The sequence below is a fragment of the Topomyia yanbarensis genome, chromosome 2 (assembly GCF_030247195.1).
Source record: "Topomyia yanbarensis strain Yona2022 chromosome 2, ASM3024719v1, whole genome shotgun sequence".
In the NCBI taxonomy this organism is placed as follows: domain Eukaryota; kingdom Metazoa; phylum Arthropoda; class Insecta; order Diptera; family Culicidae; genus Topomyia; species Topomyia yanbarensis.
Window position 1 is genome coordinate 71511671 of NC_080671.1, and position 24331 is coordinate 71536001.

At 38.9% G+C, this 24331-nt stretch overlaps 1 protein-coding gene across 1 annotated transcript in view; it reads left to right on the forward strand.

Moving 5' to 3' along the window:
* Positions 1-807: 807 nt before the first annotated feature.
* LOC131678418 (proton-coupled zinc antiporter SLC30A2-like) overlaps positions 808-24331 on the forward strand; it is a 109688-nt gene continuing 86164 nt past the window's right edge. The window contains exon 1 of the mRNA XM_058958570.1: positions 808-1602. Coding sequence (XP_058814553.1) covers positions 1565-1602 — 38 coding nt within the window. The 5' untranslated portion in view covers positions 808-1564. The remainder of the gene's footprint in view (positions 1603-24331) is intronic.

Genomic DNA, 24331 nt, shown 5'->3' on the forward strand with positions numbered 1-24331 from the left:
TGATAGTTTTTGAAACTTTACGTACATATATTGTCCTTTTCGTGCAATACTCAAACTGCATTTAGTTCCGAATATAACTGCTGCCAATTTATGTCAGTTTGAAATTAAATATATCTTACTGGTTTTCAATCTGAATCATATACGCCATCAATGTTCAAACAATAACTTTTATTTGAAGAAACTAATCTAGTGTTAAGCCTGGGTTCTCAAGCAGAGATTTTCTCCAAGCGACATTGCAAGGGAACACAAAGATGTTTGTCTTGGCTTTATCAGCTAACTGGCTGTTGTTGGTATCGCGTGCAACTACAGAGTGGGTGACAAACACGTGCGTGTTTACTGTTGTCAGCCGTAATCGTTGACATGGCTATTGTAGAAAACGGTTGAACATATCTCAAGCATCACAAAATAGTTTCATTGCGTCATGAAATGATGAATGAAATTTAGTTCCATATTTTCTCGAGAAGTTTGAGATTTAGCATGATCGAATGACTTCGCTTTGAAATTATGTACACCAATGATAGGACAATAGGATCTTTGCGGAGACAATCGATGCACGGATTATATCATTTGTTTGTAAAACATTGGGTATTTATCATTTCTATATGAAGGAAGGAACTGTATATTAATACATCTTAGACAACTTAGAACTTAGACAAATGGTTCGAACGGTTGCAAATAGTATTGAAACAGGCTCATTGCCCTACAACTGAAAACTGATCTAGAGACAATAGAATCTTACAGTCGATCGTACGACGAACAGCACGATGAAACTCTCAGCCTCCGCTGTTACACTCACTTATCAGATAAGACCGATAAGACACAGACTCATCAGATTCGTTCCATCTTTGTTGAGATGCGGATGCGACTCGGTCCAGTAATTTTAGTTTTCTGTTCGTGTCATTTGCAACTCGCCTCACTGCTATCAGTCGCCCTTCGTGCTAATCTTTAGAGTGCATCCACAAGTTCCATTACTATACAATTGTGCGTAAAAAGGAAGAAAGTGACGTTTGATCCTAGGATATTGTTTTATTTTTAATTTATCAGCTCGACAAGCTTCTATTATTCTACGATGGAGACAGTGTGAACTAATTTTGTGATCATCGGTTTACTCAGTGTTTGTTCACTAACTAGTTATTCACTGCTGAACCCGCACGTGCCAAGTGAACTTTCAGATCCGTAACTTCACCGCGACCGTTACTTATGCGGTATAGTATTGAAATATTTATTGCCTTTCTGCAATTTATGATTCGTAAATTTAACCACATTGAGACGAAATTCGCGTTCCCGATAGTGACGAAGTAGGGTTATACCTAGACGAAGGAAATTGGTTTCTCCCGTTGCCCTGATCAGGCAATCCGCTGCAAAGTTTGAATGAGCAGGAGGGAAGGAACGAATATAGTGATACCTGGTTACGCCATTGAAGGGGGTGAAGGAAGTTGCTAGCGAGTAGAAGGACACGCAATCCAATCGTGGGAAAGATCCGGACGACAGCTTTCATACTTGGTGTGGCGGTAGTATCGTATATAGGGAGAAAAGGCAGCAAGAGCCTCGGTAAAGGACCACCATGGACAACGATAAGGAGCACACTCAGGTTCTGATTATGTAAGTTCGGAGCTATATGCTCATAATTATTCGATGTAGCGCAGGTTGGTCATAAATAAATAAATTTTAATTAATTGCTTATACTTACCCGATGAATGGTTGCTCAGCAGGGAAATTGAAGGTGTATACATTTTTCTTTATGAAGCTATAATGTGCGTTCATAATTGATCGTCGTTGTTGGAATAGTCTGTAATTAATACGGTGAAATAAGTACTATGGTGTAACACGTTCCGGAACCATTTTTGTTCACACTGTACCTTGTCGCATTTTTCGGAACTGAATTTATCGATTTTTTGTGATGTTTCTGAATTGATATAATAGTATTTCTGCATTGACACAAAGAAGTAAACTTAAGAGGGTGTGTTTGAGCGTTCGCTCACGGAAGTACGGTTGTTCAGTGTTATCATATGAAACACTCACTGACCTTGAATAACTCACGCAAGGGTATATTATATGGGTTAATGTTATAATTTCTGCCATCCTGTTGATGGTTGGTCTAGAACCACAGACTAACAGACATAACACTCTAAGGAAATTCATCTAAAAATATCTATCCGCGCATTTTTCCAGAACACTAGCTCAACCTTTTATACATGGTCCCAAACATTAATTTGATAGAGTGTTACCCCTTAGGCTTGGGAACAATTTTTCACCAGGGGTCTATTCCCCGCATGTTTGTTCATATACCAGTGGCGCCATCATCGCAAATGAGAACTACAAATATATTTCAAATAATCGTTAAAGCGGACGAAGTAGGGGAATATGGGGAAACTTGACCAAGCGCAAAATTCTATTTTTGGCTATGGTGTCTTCTATTCGATTCTTAAATCATTATTTTTTGTTATCATTTTTCAAAATTCTTTTGGTCAAGTCTCCCCACGCCTCACAGTGGTCCCAAATTGAAAAAAGACGGTCATAACTATTTTCTGGCTCCCAGTTACGTTTTTGTGCTTCGGTGTCTTCAGAAAAGTTTCATAAAATTTGTTTGCGCATATTTTGAGATAGGCACCTTAATTCTCATTAAGGTGGTATAACAAGTTTTGAGTATCTTTTTTTTATTAAATAATCAAAAAAAATTTTTTTCTTCTTTTAACTTATATAGTAATTCATTTGGAGTAACTTTGCTGAAGAAATTGTTTATCGATATATTTTTCAATGAAGATATAACTGTGTGATTAAAATTGTACTCTAAAATCAAGTTTTTTAAGTTTTCTTCACAGGATCAGATTTAATCACTTAGGTATGTTCTAGAAAGTTTTAGATATCATCAAAACACACAACTTTTGTGAACACACCAATGGTCTTTGGCGTAAAATTTAGGATATAAAAACATATTTCAGTTAAAAAATAGGGTTTTTCTGCATCATTTTGTGTTTGAACCGGCAACTTCCGGTAGCCAATTTTTGGATATGTTTTACAATATAGTACAACCTTGCATTTGAAAAAAAACTGGAGTCCTATCTTGAAAGATTTGTATCTGAGCTCAATCAACAGTCACACGAAAAACGCATTGTCTTCTATCTCGTCATCTTGGATTTATCAGCCACCACTTATTGTCAATATAAAATTCGGCTACTCCATATTTTTTTAGTATTAGGAAAGGGTTTACACGGTGCTGCTAGCATGTGGAATACTGGCACCAGCATGCTAACTTACACGCAGAACTTTTTCATTCAACGATAGCATACTTTTCTATCTGCTTTTCGTTTCTTATGCTGTAAATTTTAAGCATTGTGCATATTCGGTCTATCCTCTTATTGAATGCTTACTAAAAGTATATTCTAGAAGATGCATAAAAATCACAGCAGAATAAAAGAGACGTCAATAAAAGGAACGCTAACTCTGCATATATTTATTTCTCAGTGTAATATAAATATGACATATGTGCATGCCATCCCGCAACCCTGCCAGAGTCACAAACGTCGAACAGGTCGAAACGTGAGCGCGTTGCGAAAAAATAGAAAAAGTTTACCGAAAGGATTTTGTTTTTTTCTACCGGAAAGAATATGGATTATTCCAGCGAATGTGAGTACTTTCATATATTGTATGAATGAAATACGAAACGTATATCATATTGATTGACAATTAACAGTTTTTTTTTAATTGTCGAATCATATTAAGTTTGACATGAATTGATGCATTAGCCCGGTTTTCGGTTTCTCATACAAAATTATAATATGTAAAACATATCTGAAAACTAGCCACCAATTGGAAAATGAGAGATATTTTTGTTTGTAATGTGTAAACACATTCAAAAATGCTCATGGTACAGTGATTGTTATTATAAGGATAATGTTGTGAATTTTTTGCTTTGTTTAACATACATCAGTTTTTCTCGACAAGATATATACCGGTAACTTTATTTTCAGATGCTAAGCATGGTAGCAGACAACGAGATCTTTTCACTCGGAAAGAATTTTTCCAGCTCATTAAAAAATGTATCGGTAAAGGTACTGATAGCTGTTTTGTGGTTATCGAGCGTTCGCTTTCCGAACAGCTCGGCGGCATTCCATACACATTATCCGCAGAGTGTAAAAAAAATCTACGAATTTTAATTTCTGATCTTAAAAAGAAGTGGAATGATAGTCACAGAACGGAACGCGATTTCTTTAATCAAAATGCTGAATGGCTCAAATCAGAAGTTGTTTTTACTAGTGACAGTGTCGCCAATGACGACGACTTGCGCACTAACGACTCCTGCGCAAGGTCTTCGGCAGGGAGTACTGGTCGTCCCTTATCAGGATCTTCTTTCCAAGAATTGAGTGATCGAACTAAGCGGAGACGGACTGAAAGTCTTCGGAAACATTACGATTCTGAAGAGTTATGTTATGCCGCGCAAATGAGTCTAAGAGCCGAAAATAAGGTGGATGCAGCCAATTTGATAAAAGATATTGCAACCGGGAGCCCATCAAAAGTCCTTAAATACAAAGAATACCTCAAACAGAAGCCTGAATCAACTCTTTCTGGTAACGAAGCTGTTGCCCTCATGATTGACAATAATTTTTCCAAAAACCAGTACAATAGCATACGATCTGTCAGTCTTGGAAAAAATTGTGTTTTGTATCCACCTTATAAACAAGTCCTAGAAGCTAAAAAAAAATGTTATCCTTCACCTTCGGGAATTATTGTCAATGAGTCGAGCGCCGAAGTTAAATTACAACCATTACTGGATCATACAGTCGAACGCTTGTTGTTAGTGCGAGTAAATTTTATCGAATGTCTCCAATCAGATAGCGTAAATAATCTTGAATTACTCTGCAAATGGGGTTGTGATGGTACTTCTGGACAAAGTACATTTAAACAAAAATTTTCTGACGATGACGGATCCAAAACTGATGCCAACATGTTTGTCACTAGCTTGGTGCCTTTGCAGCTCATTTACGCAGATAAATCTGTTAGCAAAAACACAGTACTGTGGAAAAATCCTAGCCCTTCATCTCCTCGATTCTGCAGGCCGATAAGATTACAATTTTTGCATGAAACAGCTGAAGCAACAAGAACAGAAGTCGATGATATAAAAGATCAAGAGAAAAAATTGATGCCTTTTCAAACGATTGTAAATGGCAAACGAATAAACGTTTCATTTAAAATTTCATTAACAATGATAGACGGCAAGGTTTGTAATTCATTGACTAACACAAATTCTTCTCAACGTTGTTTTCTCTGCGGTTCAACTTCTAGTCAGTTTAATCGAATTGATCAAATGTTGAAAAAGCCAGTAGTCTCCGAAAACTTAGAATTTGGAATTTCGTCGTTACATGCCTGGATTCGGTTCTTTGAGTGCTTATTGCATATTTCTTATAGACTAGATGTCAAGAAATGGCAATGTCGCTGCAAGGACGAAAAAGCTAGAATGGAGAAACGCAAAAAGGAAATTCAATTTCATTTTAAGCAGCAATTGGGACTTCTAGTAGATATACCAAAGCAGGGGTATGGAAGCACAAATGACGGTAACACAGCGCGCCGATTTTTCGAAAACGCTCAAGTTTCTGCATCCATCGGGGAATAGACCGGAATTTAATCGACAGGTTTTATGTGATTCTGCGGGTAATTGCATGTGGTTTGGATATACACATTGTGAAGTTTGAGGCGTATGCTCTGAAAACTGCACGAAGATTTGTCGAACTTTATCCATGGTACTACATGCCCACTAGTGTACACAAAATCTTGATACATGGAGCCCAAATCATAGAGTCTTCCTTGTTGCCGATAGGACAAATGTCTGAAGAGGCCCAGGAGGCTTGCAACAAATATATCAAGAAGTTCCGTCGAGATTTTAGCCGAAAATGTAGCAGGTCCAAAACAATGGAAGACGTTTTTTTTAGATTGCTGGTTTCGTCCGACCCCCTTATTTCTAGCATGCGTAAAACGTCTTCAAAAAAAATAAAAGCGTTACCTGCTGAAGCAAAGGAGTTATTGAAAGAAACTGCGTTGGAGATCAGTAACGAACCAGATTTATCGATAGATGAAGTGGAGTGCAGTGACGATTATGAGAGTAATTGACTTATTATTTCTGCTGTGTAGAATAATTTGCGGTACTAATAATATAATGTTCCTTATGAAACTTTCAAACATTCGTGTATTTTTTACCAATTTTTAACAGGAATACATAATCAAAAGAAAAAACCATTGAAATTTAAGCTATTTGTCGACATGGTGCTGGGGGTATGCATTGATTTGCATGCTATCGACTTAGTGTACGCGTTTTCTCTGTTTCAGGGATTAATCTAAGATGGCGAGATAGAAGACAATGCGTTTTTCGTGTGAATGTTGATTGAGCTCAGATACAAATCTTTCAAGATAGGACTCCAGTTTTTTTTCAAATGCAAGGTTGCACTATATTGTAAAACATATCCAAAAATTGGCTGCCGAAAGTTGCCGGTTCAAACACAAAATGATGCAGAAAAACCCTATTTTTTAACTGAAATATGTTTTTATATCCTAAATTTTACGCCAAAGACCATTGGTGTGTTCACAAAAGTTGTGTGTTTTGATGATATCTAAAACTTTCTAGAACATACCTAAGTGATTAAATCTGATCCTGTGAAGAAAACTTAAAAAACTTGATTTTAGAGTACAATTTTAATCACACAGTTATATCTTGCATTGAAAAATATATCGATAAACAATTTCTTCAGCAAAGTTACTCCAAATGAATTACTGTATAAGTTAAAAGAAGAAAATTTTTTTTTTGATTATTTAATAAAAAAAAGATACTCAAAACTTGTTATACCACCTTAATGAGAATTAAGGTGCCTATCTCAAAATATGCGCAAACAAATTTTATGAAACTTTTCTGAAGACACCGAAGCACAAAAACGTAACTGGGAGCCAGAAAATAGTTATGACCGTCTTTTTTCAATTTGGGACCACGCCTTGGTCAAGCCTCCCCGCAGTGTACAGTGTACTCTTTGTACGCAAAAGGCAAAAATCCTAACTTAATAAAGCACTCATTTATAAAAAACCTGTTTTAATCCACCTAGCGGTGCAATTGTGCCTTTCTCATTTCTCTAAACTATGGCACGGAGGCTTTTTATGTTCAACATAATTGTGGAAATGTCCATTAGATTCTTAGTACACTTTGCACTTATACACAATGGCATGCCAGCCACGAACTTGATGAGCTACGTGTCGACGGTGAAACACTTGAAACAAAAAAATATCATACTCCATTAGCCTAATCAGCATTAGATCAATGTTATCCGCTTGCTAACTCATTTTGTCATGCGGGGATGGGTATGTGAGGAAGGCGAAAGTCCCATGAACGAACGACTCCCCAGCTTAAATTGGTATGCTTTGTAATATAGTGGTGGTTTAAAGATAATGGGGTTGAAAGGGAGGGGTATGAGGTGGTGGTCTGAGGGGTGATTTAAGGAGATTTTTAAAGGATGGGAGTGAACAGTAGAGGGGGGTGTAACCCCTCTCCGTAAACCATCAACTACGCCCCTGTTAAAATCCAGAAACCTTATGCGAGTCGAAAAAAAAATTTGACCGGGATTAGGTTGACGTTTTTCAGAGTGATTGCATAACCTTTCTATATGAGAAAGGCAAAAATGTGCAAAATCCAAAAAAGTGAATCTTCGTCAATTTTTTTTCGTGTTTGCATCAAATCTCGACGTTTTATGCACCTTGAATACATTTAGCATCAAAAATAAAAATTCTATTTTTAATTTTTCCTATAGTTTTTATGAGAAATTTCTGTGTGGCCGCACTCTGAAACCCGTAATTCCGGAACGAGAATTCCGATCGATCCAAAATTCAATAGCAGCCGATGGGAAGGTTGCACCTTTCATTTGAGACTAAGTTTGGGCAAATCGGTCCAGCCATCTCTGAGAAAAATGAGTGACATTATTTGACACATACGCACATACATACACATACACACACATACACACACATACATACACACACATACAGACTTTTTCCGATCTCGACGAACTGAGTCGAATGGGATATGACACTCGGCCCTCCGGGCCGGGATTAGGTTGACGTTTTTCAGAGTGATTGCATAACCTTTCTATATGAGAAAGGCAAAAATGTGCAAAATCCAAAAAAGTGAATCTTCGTCAATTTTTTTTCGTGTTTGCATCAAATCTCGACGTTTTATGCACCTTGAATACATTTAGCATCAAAAATAAAAATTCTATTTTTAATTTTTCCTATAGTTTTTATGAGAAATTTCTGTGTGGCCGCACTCTGAAACCCGTAATTCCGGAACGAGAATTCCGATCGATCCAAAATTCAATAGCAGCCGATGGGAAGGTTGCACCTTTCATTTGAGACTAAGTTTGGGCAAATCGGTCCAGCCATCTCTGAGAAAAATGAGTGACATTATTTGACACATACGCACATACATACACACACACATACACACACACATACATACACACATACACACACACATACAGACTTTTTCCGATCTCGACGAACTGAGTCGAATGGGATATGACACTCGGCCCTCCGGGCCGGGATTAGGTTGACGTTTTTCAGAGTGATTGCATAACCTTTCTATATGAGAAAGGCAAAAACATATTGTTTTGGAGCTAGCGTCAATCCGGTGCTAGCTTAGTCCTGTCATTAAATTAGTTTCGGATTCTGATGAGACAAATTCGAATCCCAAATTTTATAACTATATAGTCATCATTTATTTTTACTTCTAGAATTCACTTTTAAGTAAGGGAATCTATTTCTATGGTATCTCTCCAGTTCACGAGACCGTTACTCCAGCCCTTTGCCTGAAAATGTTGAAGATTTACTTCTGAACATGGAGTACGAGTCGAGTGGTATTGAAAAGACCGCGTGCTCAATAAGGATTCCCAAAGAATTTTTTTTTCAATGTCATTGATTATTTTTCATACGCTACCGCTAACTTAATCTAGAGTCGGAAGAAGTTAGTGGCATTTTTGAGATGCTTTAATATAATTCTGAAATGGTCGGTGTTAGGTCAGACCGGACTAAGTGACAATGTTTAAAGTTTGAATCGCAGCATCCTTTACGTTATAAATGGATTTTTTTACCATAATTCTTGTTTACTGTTTCATATTTTATGTCTGGCAAAAGTGGAATGTACCTGAAGAAATTCTTTATCCAGTACTATCATTATCTCATTTTTTGATGTTTTGCGACTTATTCCGGTGTGACTTAACACCGACCAAATGTATTTTTCGCGGTCACTTTAAAGCTAAAAGATACAAAAGCAAATTAAAAGGACCGCCAACTAGCCTCAGGCTCTCCTATATTTTAGAGTAAAGGTGTGTTCGAAGCACATATAGCAAATGTCAAAGCATTTGCTGCTTTTTTCATTTTCAAAGATGGTAGCATTTCGAGGCTTTCTTAGCTGAACGTTAATGCGAAGGGCACTATTGAACATATAGAAAAATAGAATAATAATCTAAAATTTTCGCAGCATATTTGCAACAAAAAATTAAAAAATAAAACTGCATTAATTTCCAGATACTAGCAACATTTTTCTAAAACGTTATAAACATGCTAACTGTTCCCCGATAGTCCATATCTTCACTGCGGTTCCCTACTCATTCGAAACGTTCCCATACATCGATAGCCTCTTCTTCGCCCCGCTGTTCCTATTCCTGGTGAAGCAAACCCGAGGCGTAACCTACCGATATCTCGCATTATTTCGCATTATTTCGAAACAAAGTTTTTCGCAGTTATTTTCACTTCATGGTACCGTTCGCTCTTGAATGGAACGCCAGTACCCTGGGAGGGCTCAGCGTGAAATGTTCTGCTCTAACAGCTTACTTGCTGGGAAGATGACGAGAAGTGCCCAGCTTGGGAACTTTTCTCATCGGGAACGGGCCATGGAACCGGAAAACGTGGGGGAAAAACGGGAACGGCATTTCACCCGGATTGGTGACGGGTTGTGCAACCACCAAAGACGAGGGAAAACAAAGCGAGTGAAATTTAATTGAGATTTCCCAAAGTATTTTCCGCTGCTTTGAAATTAAATATTTTATGCGTCGATGTGCTTTCCCCCCTTTTTTCCGCTGCCTGCTGGTTGATTTCCAGTTCGAAGCGTTTGGTTTTTTTCAGCACGCGTGCACGATTTCCACGAGGAACTTTCTTTGTCCATTATGGAAAAATAATCACTTTGAGTGAAAACTATTTCGGAATCGTGGAGTTCAGCGAGTGACGGATAACTTTCGGGTCAATCGTGTAACCGTAGCTGGAAACAAAAGTAAACGAATGAAAACCGTTTACAAGGAACTATCCGAGGGGCGGTTAAACTTTGCTTACACTGTACTCTGTTAGTTGGTTAAATTCCGCAAAGTTAAACTTTTATCCGAGCTAATGTGCTTTGTAACAACCAGAAACCCTGCAGCTTAATAATCACCATAATCACACGCGATCAGCCCGTTTGCCCTAAGGCAGTACAGCGTTAAATTTGAGGGCTTAATTGCACATCTCGTGTCGCTACCAGCGTGATGGTATCTCTGCCTGGGTGGTTTTTAAAGGGACGTACTCACAACTCACCCAGTTTCGTAAAATGTTATAACAATCACAAACATATCGAATCGACTTTACAATTTAAACAACAGCGTGTTTGACTTACTACAGTAGCTTCAGTAGATTTAAGTAGATAAAGCTTTTGCTAAAATCACAATGCAGTCAAACCATTTCAAAGGGTGTTAATAAAACTAGAGCATTACTAGGAATCTGTTACTCGAATGATTCCGCCATGACGTTGTCTGTCAACTAACTTATCTGTGACAACGCACTGCCGGAAATACGAAGGCAGCTTCTGGTCAAGCTAGGGTCCTCTTGCAGTCGTGTTGACGTTGCTACCGGCGTTCCTTTCAGCTATCCGTGCTTCATAGTACCATAATGCAATGTAACGGTCTGACCAGTTAGTCCAAACCCAGCGTTTCGCTTCTGACGTCGCCGTCGTTCGATAACACTCACTGATGCGAATCAGAAGCTCTGGATACGATGAACAGTGTTGCCGCTTGTACATATCTACAATGTACAATTGGGTCATTAAATGAAGAATAAAATTCTTCTTTTATTACCTACATCGATGAAGCTCAATTTTCTAAATGAAATATTAGATATGTACTTGTTTGACACTATCGGTCTTACATGATAATTGATAGCATCTTTTACAGTTAATCCAGCAAATGAATGTGGGCCTTGGTGGTCGGAATGAAGGCTGAGGCTCTATTATTTCAATTTCATAAAATAATTGCATTTATCAGTTTACGAACAAAATTTTAAATTGTAACTATATTCAACTAGCTAGAGATTACTTGGTAGCGAAAGTTATGAAAATTTCGAGCCATAGTACGTAAGTGAGAGCAAGGATGTGAAGTATACAGCTTGGAAAACTAGAAGTGCCAGAGTCATTGGAAACAGGCTTAATATCCTATACTTAACTTTTGTCTTCTGTTGGTGGGGGTCGAGCTTAGGCAGCATAACTACGAATCACTCAAGTCCACCAACAGACAGAATTATCCCTTTTTACTCTAATGCGTCACTTCGTTTCCACACGCACCTGAAAACCGAGATGAAGAGAAACAAAGGTGGAAACATTCCTCCTTCCTTTTATCTCGAAACTACCGATAAAAAATAATTATGACCAAACCGAAACAAAACCTCTGGCCACAGAGAAACCTACTACGTCAAGTATTTATGTTTTTCTTCTTCATGTCCTTTTGTTTTATCGGTTTATTCGAAGAAAAACATTTTTTCGTATGTAACTGAAAAATGTTTCATTTGATCAAACTTATCCTGATGATCAAAGATACCTAATTTTACGGTAGTTCTATCTTTGATGCCCTCAAGAATATAATCATAAATTTGAATAGTATGAGAAATAATCAATATACAAGCACCAAATTCATAATTCTTTCTTTCATGATCTGTTTTCAAGACATATATTTTCTTATTGGACAATTGCACCATGCATGTAATTTAAGTTGATGTGCGTATAATAGTGCGCAAATAGTATCGATTTTATTGTCCTGTTTCATTTATATGTTATATTAGGAGCAGAGAAAAGCCCCATGGAGCTAGGATTCATTCAAACCCTCTCTTTAGCAGGCATAAATCCACCTCACCTTTTTATCAACAGATTAAACAAGAGTTTTGTGATTATTTTAGTTAGTGCAATATATCGAGAAATCAACACAAGCGAATTTTCTGCATACCAAGCATTCGGTCATAGTATAGCACAGCACAATAAAATGTGGATCGAGTTTGATCAGCTTCCAGAGTAATTCAACAAAATCAAAAAAAAAAAATACATCAAACATTCACTGCAAAAAATAAGTTCCGTTAAGTGATACTTCAATATGCTAATTTCTGCCTAACGTCCATTATTCCAATTGTTTATTAAGCATAAGCATAAGAAATCGCCCGTAGTTGCTACTCCGTTATTGACCAGAACCAAATAAAGTTGCAAAATGTTCATTGGAACAACATGCTTGGGAATAACATGATGAGCCACATTGTACAATCTATTCTGATCCCTGCATGCTGATCAATACCTACGCCGACTACGTCCGAATGCAGATCTTCTGGGAAAGGAAGGAATGTTAGTCCGATACATGTTGCTACTAGAGACCGAGGAATCCTTTGCATCTCCACATATATCACGGGAAGGGGAGAGTTGTTAGTAAATGTGCCAATAGCGTTATCATGTAATAATTGCTCTAGGCAGCCGGCTGCCGAGAATTTGGGAAATTTATCATTTGTTGTATTAATACGATTAGCAAAATAAGCAACTTGAACTCCGGATAGTCGGCTATAAGGAGCACTGCTTATATTTTTTTAATAGTATTCAATCACGCGACGAATTTCTTCGTGGTTTCTATCGTGTCAGTGCGGCGATCGTTTGAATAAAATGCGGAATCTTATATAGAAGGTTCATCAGACTCTTCCATAAGTGTCACGGAGTTGGTTGTTTGGAAGGGAATAGGGTCTAGGATTCGCTCCAAGCAAGCGATGCGACCTGCAAAGCATAGTTTGTTAGGTATTAGTTTAGTTAGTTTTCGAGAACACGAACGCTCGAAAAAGAAGATATTGTTGAAACTAAACAAGATCTTCTTCTGGTTCTTTTTAAACTCTGGGTAGCCGGCTACCGAGAGAATCCTATGTTTTCTAAACAAAAGCAATTTCAACTCCACACAACCGAGTATTGAGTATTGCATAGAAAAGCTAATCTTATCTGCGTAATGGGCAGGATCACTATTATTGCGATATTATTTAGACTAATTTTGTTATTCCTTCTCTACTATATATTTTTGGGTTGCAAACTACCGAGTGATAACACGTTATACAGACAAAGAGTTATGATAGCTCGAGATGTTACAAATCAACGAAAGTATTTCCGATTTTCCATATCGGATTGTTTGTAAACTACACGTATACGAACGATTATATCGAACATTGAAGGGAAATACAGAGGATCGTTAACCTGATACACGGGCTTGTTACGAAGAACGGAATTTGAAATTAGATTCATTAAAACAGACGCGGCGTATTTTCAGTACGTATTGACTCGCGATCATCGATACCAGTCGAATCAAAGTCCCATTGGAGCCAACCTCCGACCAACTATTCATTTTTACGGTATTGTCTTCTAGGCTAGATCCGTTCGCACTCTCTCACTCTGCAACTATCGGCAGAAGGCCGACAGCATACAGGCGTCGTCGGTCTAAGGACCAAATGTCATCAATAGACCTAGACTCGCGTGGGGGCATGGGATAGAATTGAAAGCTAACCAATGAACATGACAGCAAAACACTTATTCTTCGTGCTGACATAACTGAATGTAATTGCCAACCGGTCTCCGATCCCTCTCGCGAATTATTCATTAATTCATTTATTCATTTATTTATTTATTCATTTATTCATTTATTCATTTATTCATTTGTTCATTTATTCATTTATTCATTTATTCATTTATTCATTTATTCATTTATTCATTTATTCATTTATTCATTTATTCATTTATTCATTTATTCATTTATTCATTTATTCATTTATTCATTTATTCATTTATTCATTTATTCATTTATTCATTTATTCATTTATTCATTTATTCATTTATTCATTTATTCATTTATTCATTTATTCATTTATTATTATTCATTTATTCATTTATTTATTTATTCATTTAACCATTATTCCAATTGTTTATTATCTCTAAAGTATAATATGCCCATCGTCTTTGGCCTAACGTACGTATGCCAAATCGTCGCTTTCGTGCTATCTTATGACAAACGCCATTTTAGGGTAAACTGAGTTGGATATGCCACATTACTTGTTTAAAAAATCTCTACAAAGTGGCGTTTTCAGAATTTTGATTTTCTGCTTGATTACTGAGATATTGCGAGAAACGTGTTGAGAAATGCTGTGATTTTTGCTTAAAATGGCTGTGTCTGGAAATTGGCACAAGTTATTTTGATTAATTGGATGTTATTTTATGTAAAGCTGCGCAGCAACAAAATGGCGTAATCATTTTGAAAATGAAAATACACGAATTGTGAGAAAAATGCATTTTAAGTTTTAAACTGGAAATATAGTATAATTGGCAACACTGTAACCAAAAATTACAGTGAAAACCCGTTTTTATCAGCCCCAGCTGCTTGTCAGTTTTTTGACCCAATTTCGTCAGCCAGCCAAGGTTATGAGGCTATATCTACGGAATAATGTTGAATATTTTTACAGCCTCGGTTTATTAAAAGAAATAAATAAATATGTATTGTCGTTGCCCCCATTTTGTCAACCAAAAAATACACCAAATAGGCTGATAAAACGGGTCTTCGGTGTACTATTTTTTCTAGATTTCCTGACTAACTTCCTTCAAGATGCATTTTACCGATTATTTATAGACCAAAATAAGCCAAAGATATGAATAAAAGTTAATAGTTGATGATTTATTTGCATGGAAAATTTTTCGTGCACGTCATACAAATTTAGTCCTCAATACATACCTATGAGACGTGTGAATGCGACTTTTGTTTACATTTTTTATAAAATCTCGCAATACAGTCAACTGATCTTCGTAATTTGCTGAGAGATTGATATAGAATAGATAGAAGCATCAATTGTCTTCTCTGAATTCTTTCTACCATTTATAAGTTTATAGATATTCAATCTCAAAGTTTAAAAATCGTTTTTCTCTAAATGGTAGTTGTCATAAGATAGCACAACAGCGACGTTATGTCCGTATGTCTAACGTACTTTTGCCTAATGGGGTACACCGTATCTGGCCTACTACGACGAGTTTCCTGGCGGTGATTGCTCTTCAGCTCCTCGCACCGCCGACGTTTGGCATGATCCTCATTATTGCGTTCGTTGCTCAACCGGTCGTCGATTACCACTCCTAATTGGTTCGGTGAATGCGTCTATGCAATTACATATCCTCCGACGTCGATCTGCATCCGCTGAACCGCTTTGCAGTTGGTAACCAATAACACCTCCGACTTGGCAGCTATCATACAGTTCGTGATCGTGTCCATTTTCTCCGTCACCGACACCCATCACTCATCATTATTAGTGATACTTCGCCTGTAAAACCCACGATTTTCACTTTCTTGCGTGGCCGCAGAGTCAAGACCCTATCGTACACCCCGTTCCAAAGAATTAGGCCGAGAATGGAGCTCTAAGGAACGCTCGCATTGACTTCTGCCCTTCGTTCGTCCCGTACAGCAACACTCCGCTCTGGAAGTAGCTTTTCACGATCTGATATGGATAGTTGTGGGCCCTAATCCGTTGCAGCGCTGTGGTTAAGGATTTACAGCTGGAGCTGTTGAACGCATTCTTCAAATCTATCGAGACCACATATTTAGATGGCTTCTCAGCTCTCTCGAGCATTGTTCGAATTGATTCCTCTATCGATACTCCTTTGCGGAATCCGAACTGCATCCTTGACGTGCTCGTCCTCCGTACATTTCGTCAGTCTGTTAAGGATGATTCTTTCCAGGAGTTTTCCAAGTGTATCCCGTAGATACATGGGCCTATACGATGTCGGATCGCTTGGTGGGTTCCTTGGATTTAGCAGCAACATCAGTTTCTGTACCTTCCATATTTCTGGGAAGTTATCTTCATATAAACAATTCTGCAGCACCATGTGTGTCCGGATATGCCAGGATCGCTGCTTTCAACGCAACGTTTGGTATTCCATCAGGCTCGAGCACCTGTTATGCTTGATTTTCCGTTTTAAAGCGGCCCTAGTTTACCGAAGCGCCACATTTCGCTTCTCTCTATCTATCTCTATCTGACTCCAATAATGCTCTCTGGCCTTGAGACAAGCAGAGCGTAGTGTATTGAGCGTCTCGTTACACCAGCAAGCTTGACGCCGGCTACTGTGTGGCTTCAGTTTTCGCGGCATTGTGGCGTCGCAAGTCTTCACAATACTAGATCATCTACACTCTCGGAACCTCCATCCGACCGAGGTGTCTCAACGAAGACGTCTTTGTTGAAGGCTTTCGTCTTCCACTTTCTCTCGCCGGCCATCCTTCCCAGTGAAGTACTGTAAAATGTAACGTCGATGATAGACTTTCTGCCGTCTCTCCAAAATGTGCTAACGGAACCTTCATTGCAGAATCCTACGTACTTCCTCCAGGATAAACCCTCTTGTGTTGGTTACTCTACTGCCCCACTCCACAGCGCAGGCATTGAATTCACCACCACTGACTACCGGCTTTCGGCCGATCAACTGCTCGGTTAACTCTACTAGCATTAGGCTAAACTGTTTCACTGTCCACCTTGAAGGTGCATAACAGCTGCACACGAAGACGCCGTTGATTTTGATGATCACTATTTCTTAAAAGGGGAATCTGCTTATATCTTGTATCGCAGCTCTTCTCGTTCTATTCGTTACCCAGTTACCATTATCCAGGGGATTTAACACGGTTCTATAATCAAACTAACGTCACACATAGTTTCTGTCGTAGATTGCCGCAAGTTTTTCCTTCCAGAGACCCTTGTTTGTTCACTCGTGAAGCGGCTCTAAATGGGCATCTCGACCAGCCAACCGTAACTTTACCTACCTCCAGTGCCTTGTCAGCAACGGTAACCGGTAGACGAATTATCGCTGTATGTGTTTCTTCGTAGCCCTTCGTTAACCGGATCGTCATGTCCGCTTCGCCCAGGTTGCACTGTGCCTTCAGTACACCTTTCAACTTGTCTACCGTCTCGATCTCATGCAGGTTCACAATCACTGTCTCTCGGCTTAAGAGTTTTACTTTTGCTTCTTCACCCTGTGATTTGGTCATATTCGCCATAGTCGAACTGTTAATCATGGAGTCCTCGTTCAGCTCGAAGAGAATCTCGCTTGTTTTGCCACGCCAAGTTTTTACCATGTTTTCATCCAAATCCCTCAGCTCCGTATCCTCTCTGACTTACTTGAGGAGCGCTGCATACATCGTCGCGACATTAGTTTTGACTAGCACGGTTTCTCCCTTTGGCAGTTTCTGACGAACCAGGGGTTTTCTTTCCTGTGTCGCTTCACTTTTCTCTATTTCTTCTGCTTTTGCTGTTTCCTATGTTGGTCCATTCGACCGACAACGGTGCTGTAGCTTTATCCCTGTTGAGTGGCCCTTCGGCAGTGAGAGCATCCTCGCGCGTTTGCTTCTTGAGCCCGTCTGGTCTTCCATCTCCTGGTGAGGTTCTTGCTTTCTTTGGAGTCACGGATACTGGTGTTGGTGTTGTTGCTTATATTGCCGTTGCTGTTATGGCTGTTGCTGCTACTTCTCCTTCTTCTGCTTTTGCTGATTAACTTCAGCTGTGGCTGGTGGTTGTGATGTCATCATACCACGTCTGGTGAACGGATTCGCCACGCCTACTCCATATGTGTGGATTTTTTGATTATTCTTCATTTTATTGGGTTCCAATTCGGGGCCGCTATCTCCATTCGTTGTACGTTGTAGCCTCTTGTGATCCGTTGGCGATCTATGCAAGCATGCTCATGCTAGAGCTGCTGTTATCCTTCATGGTGAGTGGCATTTAGAGTCGGATCGGTATAAAACCGGGAATGGTTCATCCGAATCTTGTACCACCAACTACTGGCGACGAGTGTTGAACGTACGCGGGGACCTGCCAAGGTTTTAACGGGATGGAAGTAGAGGCACTGTTAGCCCACTCGCTATTGTAAGTCAACGTAATCCTTCCTTACTTAGGGAATAGGACAGCACGCCTGTCAGCCCAAAGCCCCCTGTTTAATACGTGATTCTTGTCCTTTCCGCTGACCATTCGCCATGACCAGTATATCGTAGTTAGAATGTTACTGGCGTCGATTTTGAAGTGCCAGTTGGGTTGGGTGCTTTTACTGTTAAGATATTTGATTTATAAAAATTAAGAAGCGGCACAGACTCGCTTTTTCGAAGTTGCGTTTAGAGTTATGGATTTTTTTAGAGGTTTAGCAGAGCCCAATGCTGCACAAAACCCACCACATTCTAGCAAGACTCCACAACTCACTGTATGTGCGAAGGGGGGGTGTTAAACCCCCGAACACTTGTCACCATTGTAGCTCTCGTCCCTGTGAACCGTTTAGATGCTTATTTCATATGCCATTTAGCTCCTGTTTCTGGCCTTGTCATGATAGTCCCAGACGGACTACTCGGATAGTCCCCGACGGTGAACTCACCCTTCTCCGATCGATAGTTCCTCGACGGAGGAATTTCTACTGATACCGATACCCGATTTTTTAAACCATTTAGCTCCCAGTTTTATCGAGATCTACTCGGATATTATCCGGCGGTGAAGTAGCCTGCTCCGACTGAGAGTTACCCTACAGCGGAATTTATCTGGTACCGGTGTTTGTTTCGTGAGCCAGATTTCTCCCGATACTAATTTTTCTTTTCCGTTAGCAATTTAACTCCCCACTTTGTCCCGATCTAGTCCCCGGCGGTGGATCTAGCCTATTCAACGGGCCTACCAGTAGAAACTGAGGTCTGTCCGATTCCGGGTGGAGCGTAGCTTCCGGTTCACTGGCGCTCCAACGACCTATTGCTAGCTGTTCGATGCGATCCACACGCACTAATCTCCGTTGGTGCATCTAGCCTACTCACACCCGGTTGGGTGACGAGGTCGGTCCGGAGATTCCGGTGAAGCCTTAAGTCCGGTTTACTGGCGCCCCTATGACCTGAACCCAGTTGCACGTCGCATACTATTCAGCTGGTCCTCGTTGGAGGACCTAGTTTACGGAGAGTTCCTCGGCGGCGGAATTTCACCCGAAACCTGATTTGTGGTTTTACATCGGCTTTCTAACCGATGCACAGTGGTCGGAAACGCCAAAAACGTGAACTTAATTCACTAAAGGCCAAACCATCGAATTTATTCACAAGGTGTCTTTGGAAGAACTGTTTGTATGAATATTCCCCACAATATGATAACAATTAAAATTACTATGATCGAACTAAAAAAATTAACTTTTTATACTGACGACGTAGAAAGTTGGTGTCTTCAACAAAGTTTTAGAAATGCTCATAGTGAAGAATATTGTTGAAGAACTTGAGCTTGTAGGACTAAAGGTTATCGAGTTATAAGGCGTTTTCTATGGCAACCCCCTTTAATCTGTTTTTTTTAATATAACTTTTTTTATTGTGACTTTTCGTACAAACTCTGTTCAAGACGAATGTGAAGGTATCTAAACTACATAATATTGTCGAAGACTGTATGTAAAAATCCTCATTCGTTTCAAAGATATTGAAGATGTTTACATTTTTTTACGCTAACTTCAACTACGTATAAGAAAGAAAGGTGCAAACCAAAATGCACAAACAGGCACTGTTTAAACTATGCACAATAAAGCTAAGGTTTGGTGCGTGGCACTCTAGAACACTATGAATAGGGTAAGCTTACTTCATCATGTTTTTTGACTCTTTCCATACAAAAATCAACAAAAAAAAATTTTTTCCTATTTTTTCCGTAAAATTTAGTAATTAATGGTATGACATTCTTTTGTGAGCATTAAATTCATTATGACATGTCTATTTGAGTATACATTAGTTTGAGATCTCCAATGATATTAAAAACTTTACATTTTTGCTCCAACATTTAAAAAAATCTGAACTATTCAGGTGTAAGTTGAAATAATACTTGAAATTGAATATCAAACCAAAAATTTAAAAAATTGGGGTAAAAAAAACAAAAAAAAAATTTTTTTTTGCTCATTTTTGTATGGAAAAAGTAAAAAAAACATGATAAAGTAAGCTTACCCTATTCATAGTGTTCTAGAGTGCCACGCACCAAACTTTCTTAGCTTTATTGTGCATAGTTTAAACAGTTAAAAAAGTGGCTGTTTGTGCATTTTGGTTTGCACCTTTCTTTCTTATACGTAGTTGAAGTTAGCGTAAAAAAAATGTAAAAATCTTCAATATCTTTGAAATGAATGAGGATTTTTACATACAGTCTTCGACAATATTATGTAGTTTAGATACCTACACATTCGTCTTGAACAGAGTTTGTACGAAAAGTCACAATAAAAAAAGTTATATTAAAAAAATTAGATTTAAGGGTGTTGGGTCTAGTGAATTAAGTTCACGTTTTTGGCGTTTCCGACCACTGTGCGATGACGATACTTTGTTGGTCCTACGCCACTTCCCCTGAAGCTCGGAGAGTATAGTCGTAACTACTTTTTGAGAGCGTTCCACATACGCTCGTCGTACCACATCTCTTCTACGATATTGTCAACTATCACACCAGGCATTTCCCTTCGAACTTTTTCGAACCAATGGCATTCGAAGACCACATGTTTCGGTATCTCTTGCACGTTCACACTTCGGGTAAAGGGTTGACGCAGCATGTCTAAACCGATACAGGTACTTCCAGAAGCATCCGTGCCCGGACAAAACTGCGTCCAATGGAAGTTGACCTCTCCATGCTTCCTATGCGCCCAAGCCGACACATTCTCTGCGTTGTTCCACTCCTGCTGCCATTTAACCAACGAGTGATGCAGATGGGGATCATGACGGAAATTACGCATACCGCCTCCGATGATATCGTTCTGTACGCACTCGCGATACGAACAGCCATCCTGACCATCAATACGACCATCTTGTGGTGAGCCAGCTACAGTTTGACGTCTGCCATTCAGGTTTCCACGATGTCTATTTGTTTCTGCCATCAACATCTACACCTCCTCAAGGGTCTTGCCGGTTATCGTCAGGACAACATCATCTGCAAAACCGACGATCCCAACACCCCAGCTCCGATATTAACACTCCGTTGTATATTATACTCCAGAGCGTTGGATCAAGTATGGAGCCCGCCATGATCCTAATGTTCGTTTGATAAGCCAGTACTCGGTTCTGATAGTAACTTTTCAGAACCTTGCACAGATAGTCTGGGCAGTGCTGCGGCGATCGCTACCCAGCTGGCAGTGTTGAACGCGTTCTTCGCGTCAATCGTTTCCACGGCGCAGTAGCGATTACCTCTTCTCTTTTACTTCGATGCGTTTTTCGCGCTTGCGATGACTGTGCGGATGGCGTCCATCGTCGATATCCCCTTCCGGAACGCGAACTGCCTCTGCGAAAATCAGTTCTCATTTTAAGCGTAGTTAGTCAGCCTGTTGAAGAGTATCTTCTGGATCTTCCATCTATCCGGGAAGTAGTCATCGTCCAGACATTTCTGGATCCTGAAAATATTCGGAAACGCCAGCATTGTGGTCTTCAGTGCCACGTTGGGGATACAGTCCGGCCGAGAGCTTTCCTCGCGTTCAGCCATTTTGCCATTATGACGAGCTCATCGTTGGAGACTCGATTGTTACCAGCATTTCCACAGACTGCATCGACGTACGTGTATGTGTGTGTATGTACATGTGCATTAGAGTGGGACATGGTTATATGAAAAAAATAAAATTTTGCTCCGAGTAACTTTTTGGGTCCCATTTAGCTCCCAGAACAACTCTGCAAATTTTTAGCTCGATCGGTGAAACTATATTTTTGCGCCCACTGTTTAAAGTTTAAATGGGATTTCGTCTTTTGCAAAATAATTCTTCCAAGAGTCGCCTAAATATAAATAGATGCCTGACTTTTATAGGAAATTTATCAAGAAAACAAAGTGTAGAAGACAACGAAACGATCTGATGCTTGTGGAAAAAGTTATTAAGCGAAAACCGATTGATGCTTTGAAGATTGATCAAAAATTCATAGCATCACTGCTGCTGACGGTCGAATTATAAACAAAATTGTTAACTCTCTTATTATGTACAAAAGAAGCCTCATTTTATCCCTCAAAACTCTTGCGAAGTGTCCAAACAGTATAGCTAAATGATTTAGACACATTAAGAGAAGATCAAAAAAAAATTACATACATTACATTACATTGGTCAACTACCACCAGTGATGCTAGAAAAAATGAATGTTTTATCAATAGTTAGAACATCAATCGGTTTCTGCTTAATAACTTTTTTCTCAAGCGTCACATCGTATCGTGGATTTCGAAACTTTGTTTCTATGTTAAATTTTCTATAAAATCCGTATAACGATTTATTTTTAGGAAGACATGGGCGACTCCTGGAGGAATTATTTTGTGAAAGTTAATTTTTCCACGCAAAATCGCATGTAAACTTTAAACAGTGGGCGCAAAAATATAGTTTCAGGGATGGAGCTAAGAATTGGCACAGTTGTTCTAGGAACCAAATAATACCTTAAAAATTGCTCGGAGCTGGAATCTATTCACAAACGTAGTCCAAAATGAAAAAGAAATTGTCCCCATATATTGCAATAAAATTTCGCACAATTTTCAATAATTCGCAATGTACAATTGTACAATATTTTGTACAATTGTTACAATAACTTTGAAAACCGACAAAACACACATCGTCCAAAAATCATTAAAAAGGGTTTTTGTTTTCACCGAAAACCCTTTGTTATCGTACTTTTCTAAGATTATGTTTAAAAAGGAAGCAGTGAAGCTTTGATGTGATTAACATTTGCTCCAACTACCAAATAGAGACGTTAAAATTGCTTTCGGCGCAGTTGCAGAGATTATTTTTAAATGAAAACAACCCAGATATAGACACACTTAATTTTTTCTGTCTGCCGAATATTGGCCTTTTTCGCATCTTTTGCCGAAATCTCAACATTGTTTTTGCTGGAATATCAATAAAAGTGACGTTTGATTACTGAGATTCTTAAAAGATTTCATCAAATCAGCAAACAAATCTTACTTTATTTAGATATCAGTTGCTAAATTTGCTAACTGCACGGCAGTTGGGAAATTGCGGAGCCGAATTGAGTGTGAAAGGACGTTCAAATTCTGATAAAGTTTCGAATTTGGCAACACTGACAATGAAATGCCCCGGCAAAGCGAAGGCAACAATTTCAGAATTAAAGTTCTTCCTCGACACCGCACGTTCGTAAAAGGAAAATCCAATGAGTGGAAGGCATCAAACGAAAGAATGTTACAACTTTGCTCCGAAGCCTCGGCAAGTTGACGTGCACTCTACGGGACATTCAAGGATGTAACGTAACGTTTGCCAATTCGGACAGGACCGGTCTGCTTGCGTCTTGTTCCTATGCGGGCAACAACTGCAAAACTTGCGAGTTGTAACGCAAACGATAGCAACGTGTCGGATATTTGTCACTAAGCTGTCTCGTTTATTTCCCTGCAAGAATGAGCTTCGTTTACCCCACGGTCATCAGGACTTGTGATAGGGGAAGTCAGTCAAGTTAAGTAATTTCCATTAGCGAATGGTGCTGACTTGTTGATTCAGCAAAATGTGTATCTCTGTGAGAGGGTCGTACAAAGTATAACGAAAATGGTTACAATAGGACAAGCTTTACACTCTTCTCTTGTACTACACGGTCTCGATATTTTACTGGTAGGGTTTCTAAGTGAACTTGTGGGTGACCTACCTTTGTGTTGCTGATGTAGGTGTAGGAAAGCTTTAGTTTTATTACATTTTGAGAAAAAAAATACATTTAATGAATATGAAAAATACATTTAATGGATATGAATCTTCTTACTTATTGGCAGTCCTAAACGAGTAAAGATTGTATAAGTATCTACTCTCGTATTATGTTCCACATAATAAAATCCAATTTCAGAAAGGTCTCCATTATCACTGCATAACTCTCATCCATTCAGTGTAAACAAAATCCAATTGTTCTAATCGTTCCCTGAGCTCCTCCTTACCTAGTTCAAAACGGAAAAGAATCTTTTTCTTTTGCTAATATCTTTTCTATCTAAATTACCTTTCTGTTATTGCCGAAAAATTTACCCATAAACGATCTGCTGATAGTGCGTAATGCTATTGAAC